This window comes from Protopterus annectens, chromosome 8.part0 (assembly GCF_019279795.1).
Source record: "Protopterus annectens isolate FY-2018-M chromosome 8.part0, PAN1.0, whole genome shotgun sequence".
In the NCBI taxonomy this organism is placed as follows: domain Eukaryota; kingdom Metazoa; phylum Chordata; order Ceratodontiformes; family Protopteridae; genus Protopterus; species Protopterus annectens.
This window is the reverse complement of record NC_056741.1, coordinates 1,663,077,838-1,663,096,045: the sequence shown is the minus strand read 5'-3', so window position 1 is coordinate 1,663,096,045 and position 18,208 is coordinate 1,663,077,838. Positions and strand designations below refer to the sequence as shown.

Genomic DNA, 18,208 nt, shown 5'->3' with positions numbered 1-18,208 from the left:
CTTAACTTCAGAACAATGTGCAAGTTTAGAAAATGTCAATTAGATACTTACTACAAACCCCTAACCTATTTAATTCATTAAAAATATGTTAAAATATACTGCTTGGTTTAAGTTACAATAAAACAACTAATAATACTGTAAACATGACTATTTTAATATTTGATGCTTTTAGATGATAGTTGAACCTTAGAAACTCAGCAATGACCAGATTCAGAACCATTAATACAGTTACCCCTAAAAGTTGTAACACTGTGGGGTACTTCAGTTGATCCTGTTTCTTCTAGCCCTAAGAATGTCCCCTAAACTTATCCCTTCATTAATGCCTGGATATTTGGTTGCATTAAGCCTTAGTTGCCAGGTTAATTCTTTGATCCCCAGCATTGTTTCCCAGTCTCCTCCTCTCAAGTCTTGTTTTACATTGTCCACTACAAAAAACTTTAATGCCATCTGCCAGTTGGCCACCCATCTGACTAGATAGGGATTAACACCAAGTTGTGTTAGCTTTTCAATGATGCCAGAGTGGGGGATCGTGTCAAAGGCCTTGGCCAGGTCTTAAAAGTGTTTTATTGTTTTATGACTTCCAGCATTTACAAAAGATCTAAGGAAAAGCCCTTGTCTATGTATTTTACAGGTAAATGCTAAATGCTACCAGCTTCCATCAATGGTTGTTTTGAGCCTGGAAACTTAGGAGTCAGATGACAACAAATTATGTCATTCTGCAAGTTATCCCAGCAGTAATATTTGCGATATTAATTTAAGAAGTCTCTGAGTGAGACACAACATTCTGTATTCTGTCTTCGACCTGACAACAACTAAAAAAGATCCAGTCACCACATCTGCCTTGCTCTGTAGTAAGTTCTTATGGTATAGTAATTCTATTAGATTTAGTCAGGAATATAGTAAAGCATAGTTTACACATTTTTCTTCATTTATATGAGACTGTCCTGCAATGCTGTTTTAAATATTTCCTGTGATTTTGAACTCTGATGTCACTGTAAATATATATTTAGTATTGTTTTGTTCTTTTATTATTTATTATTAAATATATTTAAACCTTTCTTTGTGGCTGATCTTTGTAGAGATATTTAAGTTCTGAGAGTACTTGCATACTTATTTGGTGACACTGTGGGCCACTCCTAATAGTCTTGCTCTTGGTCAAACTACCATTTGTATTGATAGTAACATTACATGGTAAGATAGGACACCCTTTGTTAATGGTCTTAAAGTATCTGATAAGGAGTGACTGGTGACAGTGATAGCTACCTTATAGTTTGGGCAGAAAGGGGCATAGTTATTAAACATGTGCCAGCCTTTCCCAGATGTGTGTGTGTGTGTGTGTGTGTGTGTGTGTGTGTGTGTGTGTGTGTGTGTGTGTAAATGAAACCTCAAAGAGTGCATGTCAGCTACTTGGGCAGGGACATGAAGCACTGGCTGGACAAATAGAGTTCTGGAGATCTTGGTTTGGTCACTCAGCTGAGATCTCAACTCTATAGCTGTGCCAGTGGGGAGTCTTATTGGGGATCTAGAGAAAGGAGGAAGAAACTAGCCCCGGACTGACTATGGTCTCTGTGTGCTCTTAAGGGAAATTGCACTTGATGCAGAGAGCTGCATCTGCTAATACTGTGTGTATTTTGTTTGCCACTGGTGCTAGTGGTGAGGATTAAGGCTCTTTGATTACTAGTCCAGTGATGGGTTGTCACACTTGTCATTAAATGTAATTCATCACCTTTTTTTTCCAAAGGTCCAGTTTTAGGAGGGATTAAGAAAGAGATAAAATGTAAGTCAAAATCAGGCAGAGTTGAGAGGTATGACCTTGTGTATTTACCCCTGCTTATTTAAGGCAATTCCATTCGTATTTATTTATTTTACATTTGTTGACTGGAAGTGTCTGACTGAGTTCAAGCCCTTTTCAGCGGTGGCCAAGGGAGAAAAGCTCTAAAATGTACATATAAAAGATTACAGCAGTATTAGACATTCAACATTAGAATACTACAATAATTATTTAAAAGGCTACAATCATCAATATAGTAGTTATCAAATTATATTGTCCTCTTGTTTCCTTACTTGTTTTCCCTAGTGTCTTGTGTATAGTTACTGTATATCTCCTTCTGTATCATATCATTTTAAGAACTGAACAAATTGTGTATGGATATCTGGGGTTTATGGTGGCTTGGGATGGCATCTTAAAAGGCTAAGTTTTTACTGGTCCAGTTTGGTTCATTGAGTTACGTTTCTTTTCCTCAATGTAGTGTGATCTCGTAGTTCCTATATTTAAGTAGTGGCCGTGGGTGTGGGGTGCGCAGCGAAGGAAAAAGATAATAGCACTATAACTGCAAATATTACTTTTTTCCCTTCTCTTTTGCCGGGGAGGCCCTCCGGCCCCTCACCCACCGCTACACCTTCCAAATTAAATATACCAACTCCTGTAGGACCGCACTCCCATGAAGAAAAGAGTAGCGTACAAATAATAAATTAATACTTATACCGTATCCGCATGTCTGTCAATCATTCAAGTTTCCCTTACGACAACACGCCCTTTCACTAAGACCACGCCCACATCTGCGCGAACTCCCTTCGTGGTACTACACTAATACAAAGCCGTTCGGAAACTCCTTAGTATATGGGAACCAAACATGCCCTACAAACCTGTGAATACCAAAAACAGGTTTCAGAAACCATTTAATTCAGTGACCCACCTAATACATTTGTTTTGTACAAGACTAGCTATAGGCAGATGCTGAGTCTTCCTGTAGCAGAAATCGGCTCTTTTGTGTAGCTGCAACAAATAAACAAAAAGGCTAGCCGGTAGCTGTCGCCTTGCAAACGTATATTTAAATGAAAACTGTAGCAGTAGCTTCATATCATACGGTAATTGGTTAGTTGTACTGACTGTTGCGCATGATATCTATAAATACCCAAAGTGAGACTTTTTTTTTGACACGTGAGATTGTTCAGGAGAAGTCGTAATAAGTGCTAGTGTAATGAACGGAGAAATAAAAGTGTATTTTTGCAGCACTTGAGTTACTTAAATTGTTACCACCTTTCAGATATCCAAAGTGGGACACTTTTATTAACATGTGACATTTTGAACAAACAATATCCACAATCCGTGCAAAGGACTGGAATTCACTCGTATATAACAATATCATATTAATGTAGTTTTAACGTTAATATTTAAGGTAGCTCTCCCTTCATATTGCAGTTCCTATTTGTATCATACTAAATTTTAATTTCTTAATAAACTGGCTAAAATTTCTCTAAATATTAACTCATTGCCATATATATTTTAGCTGTTCTTATATTATGTCTACTTTGGCACGAGTTTTTAAACTGTAATTATTTTGTATTTTTTTTTTTGAAGTTTGCAAAATTGTCTTAAAATGTTTTTGTCATACCTCTATACCTCTTACAGTAAGAAATCTGGACAAAGCCATAAAAAAGTGTTACAAATGATATGTCAGAAAGCCACAATTTTCTGAAAAAACGGACCAAAAATATAAGGCGAAAATCTGTACAGTTGAGAGGTAAAACTTTTTGTAATACTTTGGAGCTTTTCTCCCTGGGCCTCCTCTGAAAATGGACTCCAATCTAGTCGGACTTTTCAGGTAAGCACAAGTCATCAAATAAAAAAGTTAGATGCTATATATATATATATATATATATATATATATATTCTTCAATCTTAGGACATTTGCCATTTATTTATTTATTTATTCATTTATTGCAGTACAAGGGAATCCAAGTGCATAGCTCTCAACCTTCCATCTCTAAAATGAGGAACACTAGCCCTCATAACGTGGAACACATACTAATGGCTTAATAACAACTTCAACTAGGAAGGTCGTAGGATGGTTAAAATATGCTGACTTTACTTATAAAGAAGATCTTTTAACGAATTAATATGATTAATTTCTATTTACCATGGATTTCACTTAAAAAAATCCTAACGCTGAATGTGTGACACTCTTTCAATGTGGAACTTTGAGGAACATGAACTTTTTAAGACCCCAAATGAGGTACGTTCCTCGTAATGAGGTACACTTGAGAGGTATGACTTCAAGTAGGAATTGTCCTGAGTAGAGAGACACAGGATAAAATCCTATACAAGTAGCTTATACGGTTTATATACCATTTAGGTGTTTCATACGCAAAATAATTGATTTATGTAACTACAAGAAGAACTAAGGATTTTTTTTAAGTTTTTATTCCCCTCGTAGGACACATCTGCCCAAACAAGATGGCGGTAACCCAGTTGACAGCATTTCATGTGTTTTAAGCAACAAACTTAGCGATGGTGCTTTTAAATACATAACTCCATCACACATTTTAAGAGTAAATATTTTAAGTGAGCTGCTTTTGAGAAATTCGGTATAATGGCATTAGGGTGTTTTGCAGAGACCACCCCTACACTTTTCAACCTGGTGGGGTGATGAGTTCTCTACTCTCATACTAATAACCCTCAACTATCCCTTAACTTCAGGGACATCCTTAATTTTAACTCCAGCTCTCTTTATCCCTCCTAAAACTGGTGACTTTTTTTTTTTTTTTAGAAAAGTTGGGGATTTGCACGTGATAATGACAATATTCTGGAGTTATTTACTTATTTTACTTAGAAAACGTATGTTAATTCACACTCTCGTTGTCGATGTTTCAAGTTTATAGCATTAATATTTTGTATCCCTGATTCATCGAAAGCAATGTTTGTACTTTGTGTATACTTAACCCGAGACTACAGAACCGTTAACTGTGAGAAATACTAGTTGAATTAAGGGTGAATAGTTACCCATGATACTTTTTTTGCGCAAATGTATTGATTTGGTTTACTATAAGTACCACCCTCAGGTTTTAAGAGGGGGGGGGGGCACATTTCTTACCTGCATTACTTCCGTTTTGTATTAAAAAAATGCAGTCTCTCTGTAATAGTGTACATTCTTCCACTTTGAGAAGCGCTCTGACTACTTTAATTCGGACTATTAGTTTACCTGCATTACTTCCGTTTTGTATTAAAAAAATGCAGTCTCTCTGTAATAGTGTACATTCTTCCACTTTGAGAAGCGCTCTGACTACTTTAATTCGGACTATTAGTTTACCTGCATTACTGCCGTTTTGTATTAAAAAAATGCAGTCTCTCTGTAATAGTGTACATTCTTCTACTTTAAGAAGCGTTCTGACTACTTTAATTCGGACTATTAGTTTACCGCTTCAATGTTTCTCGTTACATGGAACCAAACTTTCCTAACTTTGAGTCTTAAAAGTCCATTTTCTATATTGAAAAGGTATATAACACATTCAACTATTTTTATAGTTCGAATCAATGGTAAATGATATTGAATCATGATAATTGAATAGAATAACTGTTAATAAATATAGCGTAAACAGTTTAAACTATCCTATGCACTACTTAGTTGAAGTTGTTACTATGTTCTCCACATTTGGCTTTTATTACATTGACAGCTTCTTTTGAACACTTTGAAGTTGTAAGGCTGGTAGCTTTGCTGCTACTAAGAGTGAACTAGTGGATGTGTTTTACCGTAAATACGGTGTAACAAGTTCAACTATAAAAAAAAATACAACACACTAATCTGACTTGGAGATAAAGCACACCAAATTACTGCGGGGCGGAACTAAAAGCTGTTTCCAAAGTGTCCAGTTGACATCCAAGATGCACCGCGCACCCCGTCGTGACATCATTTTCCCCTGTCCAACAATAACCAAAACATGGCGGCGCCCAGTAACGCTGAGCTTCCGTCCGAACCTCCCTTCACTTTGAAAACAGAACACTCGTCACCAAGCTCCCCGGGATTGAGCGATTGGAATCCAGTGGCTCTTTCAAGCCCGTCACCACCAGGACACCATGGTTTGGGGCAGGGAATTGGCACTATGGGTCGTGGATTTGGACTAGGACTTGGCGGTGGGGCCGCATCGGGCTCTTTGCCCCCTTTTACTTCGGCCTGCCGTGGTATGTCGTGGACTCCAGCTGAAACAAATGCTCTTATTGCTGTTTGGGGTAATGAGAGATTAACTGAGGCACGGTACCAGCAGTTGGATGGATCGGGTACAGTGTTCAGTAGCAAAGCCCCGGGTCCAGCTATGTACGAAAGGGTCTCTCGGGCCCTGGCCGAGCTTGGTTATGAGAGAACGCCGTCTCAGTGCCGTGAACGTATCAAGGTAACTAGAACCGTAGAAGGGGAAGTGGCAGGTGGACTTGCTCCTCGGGCATAACTCTTGGGCTTTCTTGTTGTGCTTACCTAATCTGAGAAACAATCACAGCTGTTTCGCTTAATCGTGAAGATGCAGTCTCTGGCATGTCACCTGTTTTGGTTTTATTGCATATTTTTATTTTTAATTATAATAGCCTGTTTATAGCGCTGTGTTTTGTTGTTCACATGTAAATAAGCGTACTGTTGTTTGTCTGTTTTGAGGTTGTTAACCTATGGGACTCGATTTCTCAGTAATGACATAAGATGTTTATTGCTGCGGGTCTGCTCAGGAATGAAACCTCAAATTGCTGCTGCTCACTTTTCACTGATTTAGTTAGAACTGTCTCTTGCTCTCTCATAAAATTCTTGCTGTAAGAGAACCACCCACCCTGTTGCCAAGAGGAGGCAAGTGCTGTCAATGTGGAACTATTTTTCTAATGTGTTTTTTTTTTTAGTCCAGATTTTTTTTCAGTATCGTGATGGTAGTGGTTTTACTACTGCTGAAGCTCTTTATTTTTAAGGGCAGTTCTTCATGAACTTGGATTGAGTTTACTATAAATAAACATTGCATTAGTAACGTGATTGCTGATCACCCATTTAATTATTTTTTTGTAAGTCATAGCAGTGATTGTAGTTCATCTAATTCTTTTGTTATTTAGTATATATCTGTTTAGGTAGAACTTTGTAGTCATTTATATTTCATGCAGTGTTGTATTTGATATATTTGTAAGTGTAGGAAATGACAGACCCATAAAACATTCACATATAATCTACTTAGACAGGTGAAGGGTCACTTTGTAACTGAATAATATCCTGGTATTCAGTGGATTTCAGTGAAACTAATCTTGAATGGAGTGTGAGTCTGTTATAGGACATAAAAATGTACTCACTCCCGTATTGCACAACTGTGGACAGTTTGCATGCTTTTATTTCATCTGTAGTATGTCTTGTGGGATGAAACTGGAGCACTGGTGAAAATCCACAATGCCCAGGGGGAACATGTGGATTCTGCAAAGGCGGCATCCCAGCTGAGAACCCCCCCCCCACTGTGAGGTAGAAGTACTGAATGTTGCACCAGTGTGCTACCTTCTGCCTGTCCATTGTATGTTTTTATGGAATACTGTGCTATCAAAATGTAAAGGTTTTGAAGTAAGTACATTGGTTACAGTCAATCCTATTGGTGTTAAATCTTTACGATCTATTATGGGCATTTTGCGTTAAACCAAAGTAGTATAATGTAATGTGAGTCTGCACTATTTCTTACGGCCATCACCCCAAAGCATGTTTTTGCTAGTACTGCACAAGGGGGTAGTGGAAAATGGGTATACCTTTCTATTTACTCTGTTGTTGTGGATTTATTAAGTAGTTTGTAGTGCAGTTTTACAGATTTACAGTGTAGTTGTCATACTACAGTTACAGTGGCAGTTACATTAACATGTGGGTGTGGTGTAATGTAGTACTTGTGAACCGTTACGTTTATTTTATTAGCCTTGCCAAGCAGATTATGCTTGTTGAATTGTAGCTAGTCACTGCCCAAGTTGTATTGAAGACGGTGCATTTAGTTGAGCTTCATAAGAAAAGTAGAGCATCACCATAAAAAAGCATTTACAGTTAGGTAGTTCAGAACAAATATTTTTTAAAGGGGACTATAAATTAGCTTGATCTTGAGTGGTACTCTTGGAACACAAAATTGTAATTTAGAAATGGGGATCTTTGTATCACCAAAGTGAACAGTGATGAAATAATCAATAAGGAAGTTACTGAACTAAGTTATTGATTTGGGAGATTCGTCACTTAAAGGACCACTACGGGCAAATGATGAAGAAAACATATATTTTTTTATCTTGCCATGACTTACTACACCTCCCAAAGCTGCCTGCAGCAAAATAAGTACTCATTCCTAATTTTATTTTGTTTTTACTCTTGTCTGCCCTCATGGGGGCAGACATGGTGATTCCTTTCTAAAGCTAAATCTGTCTTGTAATGCAGACTGTGAGGACCAATAGCCCTACCATTTGTTGTCAGACTAGACTTCCATTCACTTACAATGGAACTCCTGAAAAAAACTGCCAAGTTTGAGAGTCTGCAGCTCATGTGTCATTGACTGGTATGCACTGAGTTTTACAAATGTTGTTCCTACTGATGTACTACACAATCACTGAAAGAAACCTGCAAATGCGTCAACAAATTACTGAGATAAAAAAGACTTTTCACAAGGAGCAGTTTTGCAAGTTTCAGTTCCTGGCCAGGTTATAGGTTCATAGGTTTATACTAGGCTATCTGCCCCAAGGCATTTATAAGCCTTACCACAAATTTTTGTGGCTTACGCCACCCCTTATATGAAAAAATACTGTGCCCATTAGTTTGTTGTGCCTCTGTCCAGCAGTGACACAGAGATGATTCCCGGGGTAAACCTACGATCTCCCATCCACATGTCAAGATTTCTCTTGAACAAAGCCAGCGAGGTGCTCTGCCTCACATGGACCGGGACTCTATTCCACAGCATAGGGAGTCTCTGAGTGATAAATCTATCCCTCCAGCACGTCCTGTTTATATCCGTGCTAAGGTTTAAGTCGCTTGCTCTACTGGTTTTGGTGGATTTGGATTTTTTGAGGTGGAGCATGTCCATTAATTCCGGGTTGGACATGGCCTTGTATGTCAGGCACATGTCACCTCTGAGCAGACGGTATGCGACTGAATAGAGCTGGAGTTTCTTCTATCTGGCAGCATATGACAGATTTTGGAGTCCCTTTATCCTTTTGGTGAGGAACTTTTGGGGTCTCTCCAATTGCTGCAGATGTCGGGCGAGATACATCCCGAATGGGGCATTGTACTCTATCATTGGTCTGATAAGTGAAGAGTACAGGGGAACAATGACCTCACTAGATCTGGATGTGAATCCCTTCATGATCAGGTGGGCAATGTAGAAGGTCTTTCTAACCACTTTAGCAATGTGAGTGTCAAAAGAAAGGCCACTGTCAACCTGGGTCCCCAGGTCCCTGATAACCTCTTCTGTGCTTAGTGGATTGCCACCTATATGGTAGCTTGGTGTTACCTTGTTTTTCCCGAAGGGTATGACTATACATTTTTGGCGTTTAACTTCAGGCCATGGCTCTGGCACCAGCTATCTGTTTCCGTGAGTCCCTTCTGAAGGATATCCGTGTCCGATGCACTTTCCACTATGGCGCCCAGTTTGCAGTCGTCTGCAAACTTTGTCAGCCAAAGTTCTCCCATGTTGGCCTGTACTTCTGAGAAGTAGATGCCGAACAATAGGGGGCCAAGGACAGAGCCCTGTGGGACACCCCTTGTGACCGGCTTGGAGTCTGACATAGCGCCAGCAACTCTAACCCTGTGGGTTCTGTCCTTAAGCCAGTTTGCAACCCATCTTGTGACATATTGGTTTACATTTAAGCTGGTAAGTTTTTCTACAATACCCGAGTGGGGTATTGTGTCGAAAGCCTTTCCAAGGTCAAGGTAGGCTGTATGGACTGCCTTTCCCTCATCAATGGCCTTGGTGACTATTTCGAAGAAGTCGACTAAGTTCAAAAGGCATGATCTTCCCTTGACGAAGCCAAACTGGGTCGGGTCCAATGTCTGCAAGTTCCCTATATCTTTGTTTATGAGCTCCATTATGATCCTCTCCATAGCTTTGCAGACTAGACTTGTTAAGCTTATGGGGCGGTAATTACCAGGGTCCGTAGAGGCACCGGCTTTGTGGAGTGGGACCACAGTTGCCGTACGCCACTCCTTGGGCACGTATCCTGTGGTAAGGCTGAGATTAAACAGCTGCCTTATGTGCGGGTTTAATTCCTCAATTAGCTCGTGTAGCACACAGCCGGGGACACCATCCGGTCCCATTGATGCTGTGTTTTTAGCTTTAGAGAGAGCAGCTTTCACCTGCGCATTTGAGATGTCTGGGAGGCTACACTCCGCTGGGATAGTTATCTCTCCTTTAAGGGGGGGAGAGGGGGGTGAAGTTTGCGCTGAACCTGTCTGCCAGTATGTTGGCAATGTCTGTGGGTTCAGTGATTTTTGTATCATTTTGGACTAATTCTGAGCATATCTGGGAGTTTCCACCCAGGTTCGTAACATAGCTGAAAAAGGCCTTATGATTGTCCTTTGAATCCATGGCAATTTTTCTCTCAAAATTGGCCTTAGTTGATTTTATGAGTGCTCGTATTTTTTTACTAATAATGATCAGGGGTGACTTCCCTTTTATGGATTTTATTCTATCATATAATAGCTTTCTCCTCTTATTGTAAAGTTTGTTAATGGCTGGGGTCCACCAGACTGGACGTTGCCCTTTGTGGAAAGAGTCTTGGTTTTATTTGGGATTGCCTGATCCATGCAGTCCTGGAGGTGTTCATAGAAGGCATTTGTAAGGGCTTCCGCAGCTTGGGTTGTGGTTTCCACTGGCTCAGGGGCCTTGAAGGATACCACACCAGTCTTGAGTAGTGTGAAGTTTGCTTTAGAGAAGTTCTTCACTGTGGTCTTTTTTGTTTGGGGTGGGGGCGGGATGTGGATTTCCAGTGAGATTAGTTTATGATCAGATCTCACCAATGAGGGATATACTTCCGGTGTGGAGCATTTTGTCCCCATGTTTGTGATAATGAGATCTAGTATATTTTTTCCTCTGGTGGAACAGTGACTAGCTGTTCCATGGCATTTGAATTTATGAACTCCAGGAACCGTTGGGCTAGAAAGTTAGGGCTCGAGTAATGTTCCCAGTCTATATTCGGGTAGTTGAAGTCACCCAATATGATGGTGTTTGGAGATACATTTGTACTCTCCAGTGTCTTCAGGAAGGCTGTGTGGGGTTCCTGAGTTTGAGAGGGTGGCCTGTAGCATGCTACAATTTGTAGAGCAGTTTTGCCTATGGTTAGTTGCACCTGGATGGTTTCCGAAGCTTCGTGCGTTGTCGCCAAACTGGAGGTGTGGGTATCCTTTATGAATATGGATACACCCCCTCCTTTTGTGGTGTGGTCCAGGTTTTGGGGCCGGAATGCATGATATGAGGTAAAATCTAATAGTGCCGGGGTGCTCTCAGGAGCCTTGAACCAGGTTTCAGTTACAGCACAGACATCGAGTTACTCCTCCCATCTCCCCTCCTTCAGTGGGCTACAGTCTCACATTTCCAGCATTGCTAGATTCAACTATTTAGTCAGCTTTGCATGACAATAGAAATAAAAAATAGCCTGGTGTGCCACTAAAACTGTTCCCTTGTATGTCTCTTCACTTCTGAATAGCAATTCCCAAGAATAAAAAACATTAGCAAACTCATCAGTCCAGAGTTTAGGCTAGTCTATCCATTTTTTAAAATGTGCACAGTAAAATATTCAACTTGCGATGCATTTTGGCTGCTGACATGGTTATCTTTACATAGTTATTCTCTTATAGTATAACCTGAACTTATGGTATTTAATGATAAATTTTACAATTCTCAGTTTCTTAACAATGACCTCCCAAGCCTCTGATGTGACCTAGTACTTTCTTACTATTGCTTTATGTAGTTTGTCTTAGTTGTATATTTGTAGTGTGTTTCTCATCCTCTCAGCAACGGACTCCTGGAGAAGCATATACTTGTATAGAAAGAGTACCAGCAGCTGTAGCAGTGATACCACACTCCAAAACAATGCACTCAAACATAGTACTGACAAACACAAGGGAATGTATATGTCTGAATCAAGCAGTGATGAAATTGCTAGGGACTTCACTGAGCAAAATTTTACTCTTAATTTCTCCATTTCATAATGCATAACATTCGCACCACACTTACAAAAGCACATCTCCACTATCCACAAACACAGCAACCCACACCCACACAACTGCTAAGGTTTCTCCCTTCAGTTATTGCAAGCCAAGATCAACACTATTTAATAAGGATACCTACCAGACAAGTCTGCATAGCGCACTTTGTCTACCTGCATCATTGCAGCTCACCCCCCCCCCCCCCCAGCAACTGCCAACTGCAGCATTGCCAGATAAAACCACTGCTATGGTCCGGTTTCTCCCTACCGTTATTGCAAGCCAAGAATTATACTTTTTAATAAGGATACCTACCAGACAAGTCTGCATAGCACACTTGGTCTACCTGCATCATCGCAGCTCGGCCCCCCCAGCAACTGCAACATTGCCAGATAAAACCACTGCTACAGTCCGGTTTCTCCCTACAGTTATTGCAAGCCAAGAATAACACTTTTTAATAAAGATACCTACCAGACAAGTCTGCATAATGCACTTGACTTCACTGAGCAAAATTTAAATTTCTCCATTTCATAATGCATAACATTCGCACCACACTTACAAAGGCACACCTCCACCTTCCACAAACACAGCAACCCACACCCACACAACTGCTACGGTTTCTCCCTTCAGTTATTGCAAGCCAAGAATAACACTTTTTAATAAGGATACCTACCAGACAAGTCTGCATAGTGCACTTGGTCTACCTGCATCATCGCAGCTCGCCCCCCCCCCCCCCAGCAACTGCAACATTGCCAGATAAAACCACTGCTACGGTCCGGTTTCTCCCTACCGTTATTGCAAGCCAAGAATAAAGTACAGTTGTGTGCTCTTACCATAAATGTAGATGTTCGAGTGTGTTCACTGTTAGTCATTACTGTAGGGTTCTTCCTGCTGGCAGCAGCCCTAAATCGGCCAGAGTCCCAAAGTCGGGTCCGACGTCGGCTGAAGTCACTCCTGCCCTGACGTCAGTGCGCCAGGGCTATAAAGACCTCAGCCAATGCCATTTTCCCCAGTTTTTCTTGCCCCAGATGTCAGGTGCCCAAAAATAAAGGCCAAAAGCTTAATCAAAAAGAATAAGCAGACATAAACCAGAACATTCCCAAATATCTCCAGCAAAAATACCTCTGAGAAAAAAGAAATGTCAAAGAGAGACAGCACTCAAAGAACAACAAAAGAGGGGACAGGAGGGAGGGTAACCCAGACTGTAACAGTGAACATTCTCGAACATCTACATTTTTGAACATCTACATTTATGGTAAGAGAACACAACTGTACTATGTTCTTCGTGGTTCACTGTTACAGTCATTACTGTAGGGTTGAATCCCAAAGCTAAGAAAGGGTGGATGAAGAAGGAACAGAAGGGGCGGCCACAAAACCCTGCAGGACTGCAGAGGCAAAACCTGCTCTACATTTAGAATACAGAGGGAGATTGTAGTGCTTAGAAAAAGTATGCACAGAACTCCAAGTTGCAGCTTCTAAGATCTCCTTGGTAGGAACTCCACTGAGAAAAGCTGCCGAAGTGGCAGTAGCTCTGGTAGAATGTGTTCTGACATTAACAGGAACAGGCTTACCATGATGAGAGTAACAGAAATTGATGCAGTGGGCATAGTGATTGCTCTCCCCTGTGAGGTAGAAGCATAAGCCACAAACAATTGGTCCGATTTCCTGAAAATCTTGGTCCTGTCCAGGTAAAAACAAAGCTGCCTGTGTATATCTAAAGAATGCAAAATACTTTCCTCTTCACTTTGAGGATTAGGATAAAAGGTAGGCAAATGAATAGTCTGATTCAAGGCTACTTTCGAAACCACCTTAGGCATAAAGGTGGGATTAGTCCTCAGGGACACCCTGTCCTGATGAAAAATAATGAAGGGTTCTACAGCCATGAGAGCTTGCAATTCCGAAACTCTTCTGGCAGAGGTAATGGCTAAAAGAAAAGCAGTTTTCCATGATAAAAACTTTAAATCTGTGGAAGCTGCAGGTTCAAAAGGAGATAAAGTTAACTTTTCCAAAATAAAGTTGAGATCCCAAGTGGGAACTGGTGCTCTTAAAGGAGGCCTTATATTCTTCGCCCCTCTCATATATTGCTTAAGTAACGGATGAGAAAAGATTTGGGGGATCCGTATTGTAATGTGCAGAAATAGCAGAAGCATGGATTTTGATAGATGAAAAAGATAGGCCCTTATGTAACATTTCTGTTAGGTGTTGCAAAATCAGAGGAATGTTTGGAACTGCCGAATCAAAACCCTGGGCCTGAGTCCAGGAGCAAAATCTTTTCCATTTACCTGCATAAGATTTCCTGGTGCTGGGTCATCTAGCTTCAAGAATTACGTCCAGTACCTGTTTGGTAAGGGTAGAACTGTTTAAAGACCCTGGATCCGCCAGGCTGCTAGATTCAGAGTTTTTACATGGCTGTGCAGGATCTGGCCATCTCGTTGAGACAGTAGATGTGGAAGTTGTGGCAAAATCCAGGGTGGACCCTGAGCCAGGTTCATCAGGGAGGAATACCACAATTGCCGAGGCCAGTTGGGAGCCAGTAAAATAATTTGCGGTCTGTCCTGTTTGATTTTCAGAAGTACCCGAGGAAGAAAGGCAAAGGAGGAAAAGCATATACTGAGACGTGCTTCCAACTGAGTGAAAGAGCATCCACTTTCCATGCTAGCTTGTGGTAGGTCCTCATGCAGAACGTTTGAAGTTGATGGTTTTGGGGAGATGCAAAAAGATCCATGTCTGGGCACCCCCACACCTCCATTATCATCCTGAATATCCAACATCCATTTGTATGGATCTAAAAGAGTTCTGCTTAGACTGTCCACCAGAGTGTTGTCCTTTCCTGGCAGGAATTGAGCTAGTAAGTCCACCTTGTTGGCTAGTGCTGTGTTCCACAGAGCCATGGCTGAACTGCACAGGGGGTAAGAATGAGAGCCTCCCTGCTTGTTTATGTATCACATCACCGTAGTGTTGTCCGTCTTTATCAGTAATTGCCCCGGTAGAATAAGATCTTTGAAGGCTGTCAGGGCACTCTGTACAGCTAGTATCTCCTTCACATTTATGTGCAGATGCATTTCGTCCTCTGTCCAGGCACCCTGAAGACATTTCCCTTGCATGTGGGCTTCCCATGCATGATCCGAAGCATCCGTCGTTATGACTTGATTGGCTGGAATGCGACAGAAAGGCCTCCCCTTGTTTTGGAGACAGGCCTCTGCCCACCAAAGAAACTCCTGCCGGAGACAAGGCAAAATTGCGATCACTGTTTCTAGACTGTGGCAATGCTGAGACCATACACTCTTGAGGTACCACTGTATCTTCCACATATGCAGCCTTGCATATGGTATTAACAGAATGCAGGATGCCATGTAATCCAGAGCCTGCAGAACTTTTCTTGCAGACAGCTGACTCATTAAAGCCAGATTTTTGAAATAAGAAGCCAGTTGCACTTTTTTGTCTGGTGTCAAATAAGCCATCTGGGTTGTAGTGCTCAGAAGCGCACCCAGGAAAGTAATTTGCTGCGTAGGCACCAGGTTTGATTTCTTTAGGTTCACCGTGAACCCTAGGCACAAGAGAAGATGCTGCACAAATGTTAGATGCTGACGTAAAGTCTCCTTGTCGTCCGCTTGAATGAGACAATCGTCCAGATAAGGGTATATTTGAATTCCCTTCTGTCTGCAAAATGCCATTACTGGTGCCAGGCACATTGTAAAGACCCTGGGCACAGTAGATAAGCCAAAGGGCAGCACAGAGAACTGGTAATGCCTCGAGCCCGCTTTGAATCTCAGGTACCTTCTGCACTCTTGCCGTATGGGAATATGCAGGTAAGCCTCCTTCAAGTCCAAGTGTTCTTACTCAGCATAGGCAGCAGCTGCTGCAGAGTGAGCATCTTGAATTTTGGAATTTCTAGGAATGTGTTCAATACGGAAAGGTCCAGGATTGGTCTCCATGCATTTTCCTTCCTGGGAACCAGGAAAAGTCTTGAATAAAACCCTTGCCCCATTTCTGAATCTGGTACCAAACCTATGACCCTCATATCCATGAGGGACCGAACTTGCCGTTGTGCCTCTGCCCATTGATGCTTTGGCAGATCTGGCCATCCATTTGATCTTGGCAAGGTATGGAAATGAAACCTGTAACCCCTTGAAACTATGTCCAGAACCCATTTGTCTTGGGTTATGTGGCTCCAGTTGTGATAAAAAAAAGAGAGATTTTTCCTCCCAAAGATGCATCCAGGAGGGTTGCCCCTGGAGCTACTAAGGGAGAGTCATAATGACTGTTTCCTGTAAGGTTGTGACCTATCTTCCCCTCCCTTGGGAGAGGGGGCACTCCACTGCTTATTTCTGAAAGGGGGCTGTGCCTGACCCCTACCTCTGGAACGCCTGTATCTGCCCCTCTGAGGTCTGTCCGAGCTTGGAAAGGACCAAGGTTTAGCTGGCCAATTCCTGCTAAATCTAGGGGGTTGTACCTGTAGAAAATCTTTAACCGTCTGCATAGATTTGGCTCTGTCTTCCATTTTCTTCAATACTTCCTCAGCTTTGGCCCCAAACAAAACATTGTGTTGCAAAGGGGCATCTAAAAGTTTTGCTTTAACCTGCTCAGGCAAACTTTGCTCCTTTAACCAAGCGTGCCTTCTAATAACTGCGCCAGTTGCTGCAGCCCTGCAAGAAGCCTCCAAATAATCAAAACCACAGTGCAGGGTATGTTTACCCACCTGCTCAGTAGCATGCAATAAATCCTGTAATTCCTTATTGTCTGCACCAACAGAAACAGCCGACATCTTTTGCTTTAACACAGGCAAAAGGTATTACTGATATTTTAACTTATGAAATTGACCATTCAAAGCTCTAATAGACAATGTAGCAGAAGTATAAACTTTTTTGCCCCATCTTTCCAAGACTCTGGACTCTCGGTCAGAGGGAATAGGATTCTTAGCAGAGGCCTCTTTGACACCCTTAGGGACCTGAGAAATAGTTTCTGGATCAGCTGAAGGATTCTTAAATAGATATTTGTGGGAATCTGGAACCCTATAATACCTATCCAGTTTGACAGGAGCAGGAGGAAAAGAATCAGGAGAGAGAGATGCCTCTGTAAAAACATCATCCACAATGTCCAATGCAGGGGGACTAGCCAGGGGTCTATGCTGTGGAAGGAGAAAAAAATCCCTAAGCCTTTTCTTAGATTCAGAGTATTCCTGCCCTTCCCAGTGAAAATGCGCTCTCATGTCATGCAAGGTTTCCCCAAATGAATAATCCTCAGGAGGAGAGGCCGAAGGAAGGGATTCTTCAGCATCAGAATCCTCATAAGGAGGGAAGGAATAGTCCTGCTCAGAATCGAAACTTGATCTGAGGAATCATAATCTGGCTCTTGCCTAGGTCTCGTGTCAGGGAGGGGGATGAGAACCCCTGATCATAGTTAACAGGTCTTCAGCCATTCTAAGCATCTGTCTTTGAGGTCTAGGGCCCTGAACAGAAGGTGCCTGTGCATGCTGCTTTGTCTGTGCCAGAGCCTTAGTCTTTGCCTTTGTCTTTGTCCTTGACTGCAAAACTGGAGTCATCTGTACATGAAGCTGTGTAGGCCTAAAAACTCCCTCAGAAGCCGGTGCCTACACAGCGGCTCCGGACCCATCTGAGGGAGCAATATCCGGAGGTCCAATCCCTGAAAAGTCTGAAGGCCCCATCGGCTCCTCACGGGAGTCTGTACAGGCAACCGGTTCAAAAGTGGCAGACGACAGGGGCTGCGAAAGCACCTCACTGACTGCAGCCAAACTGGCTCTGGTTTAATAAAGTCTTCCACTTTGGACCTCGGAGGCCTGTCTTTATCCTTGCTCCTCTTATACACTGCAGTAGCCGGATAAGAATCTGACGACATATTGTAATTAAATCTTTTTCCAAAATAATGGAAGGCAAAAGCGTACCTACGCCTAATAGTGCACGCCTAATAGTGCGTTGATTAAACTTAGCACAAAACCTACAATTAGCTACATTGTGGTCAGGACCTAAGCAAGGTATACAGTAAGAGTGAAAATCCTTATGAGGTATTTGCTTCCCACAAGAAATACAGTTAACTTTTTCTGACATCGGACTGGAGCAAGAAAAAGATTTTCCCCAATGGGATACTTAGCTCAAAAGAAGAAGTCTTCAATTCAAAAGCCACCAAAAACAAACAGGAGTCGGCCGACCTGCACTTGCGAACTGCTTTGCAACGGGCGCCGCACGGCAAGAAAGACTGGGGAAAATGGCGTTGGCTGAGGTCTTTATACCCCTGGTGTACTGACG

General features: G+C 41.8%; 1 protein-coding gene and 1 long non-coding RNA gene across 5 annotated transcripts in view; one reads left to right on the top strand and one right to left on the bottom strand.

Moving 5' to 3' along the window:
* Positions 1-2,552, bottom strand: part of LOC122809587 — a 399,570-nt gene extending 397,018 nt beyond the window's left edge. The window contains exon 1 of the long non-coding RNA XR_006365928.1: positions 2,486-2,552. This is a non-coding gene — a long non-coding RNA (uncharacterized LOC122809587). The remainder of the gene's footprint in view (positions 1-2,485) is intronic.
* Positions 2,553-5,339: 2,787 nt separating this feature from the next.
* Positions 5,340-18,208, top strand: part of MSANTD2 (Myb/SANT DNA binding domain containing 2) — a 954,611-nt gene continuing 941,742 nt past the window's right edge. Inside the window, exon 1 of one of the 4 annotated variants that reach the window (XM_044081186.1) lies at positions 5,340-6,168. In XM_044081186.1, the coding sequence (XP_043937121.1) occupies positions 5,719-6,168 (450 nt within the window). In that variant the 5' untranslated portion in view covers positions 5,340-5,718. The remainder of the gene's footprint in view (positions 6,169-18,208) is intronic. The other 3 variants (XM_044081187.1, XM_044081184.1, XM_044081185.1) reach the window with 3 other exon arrangements.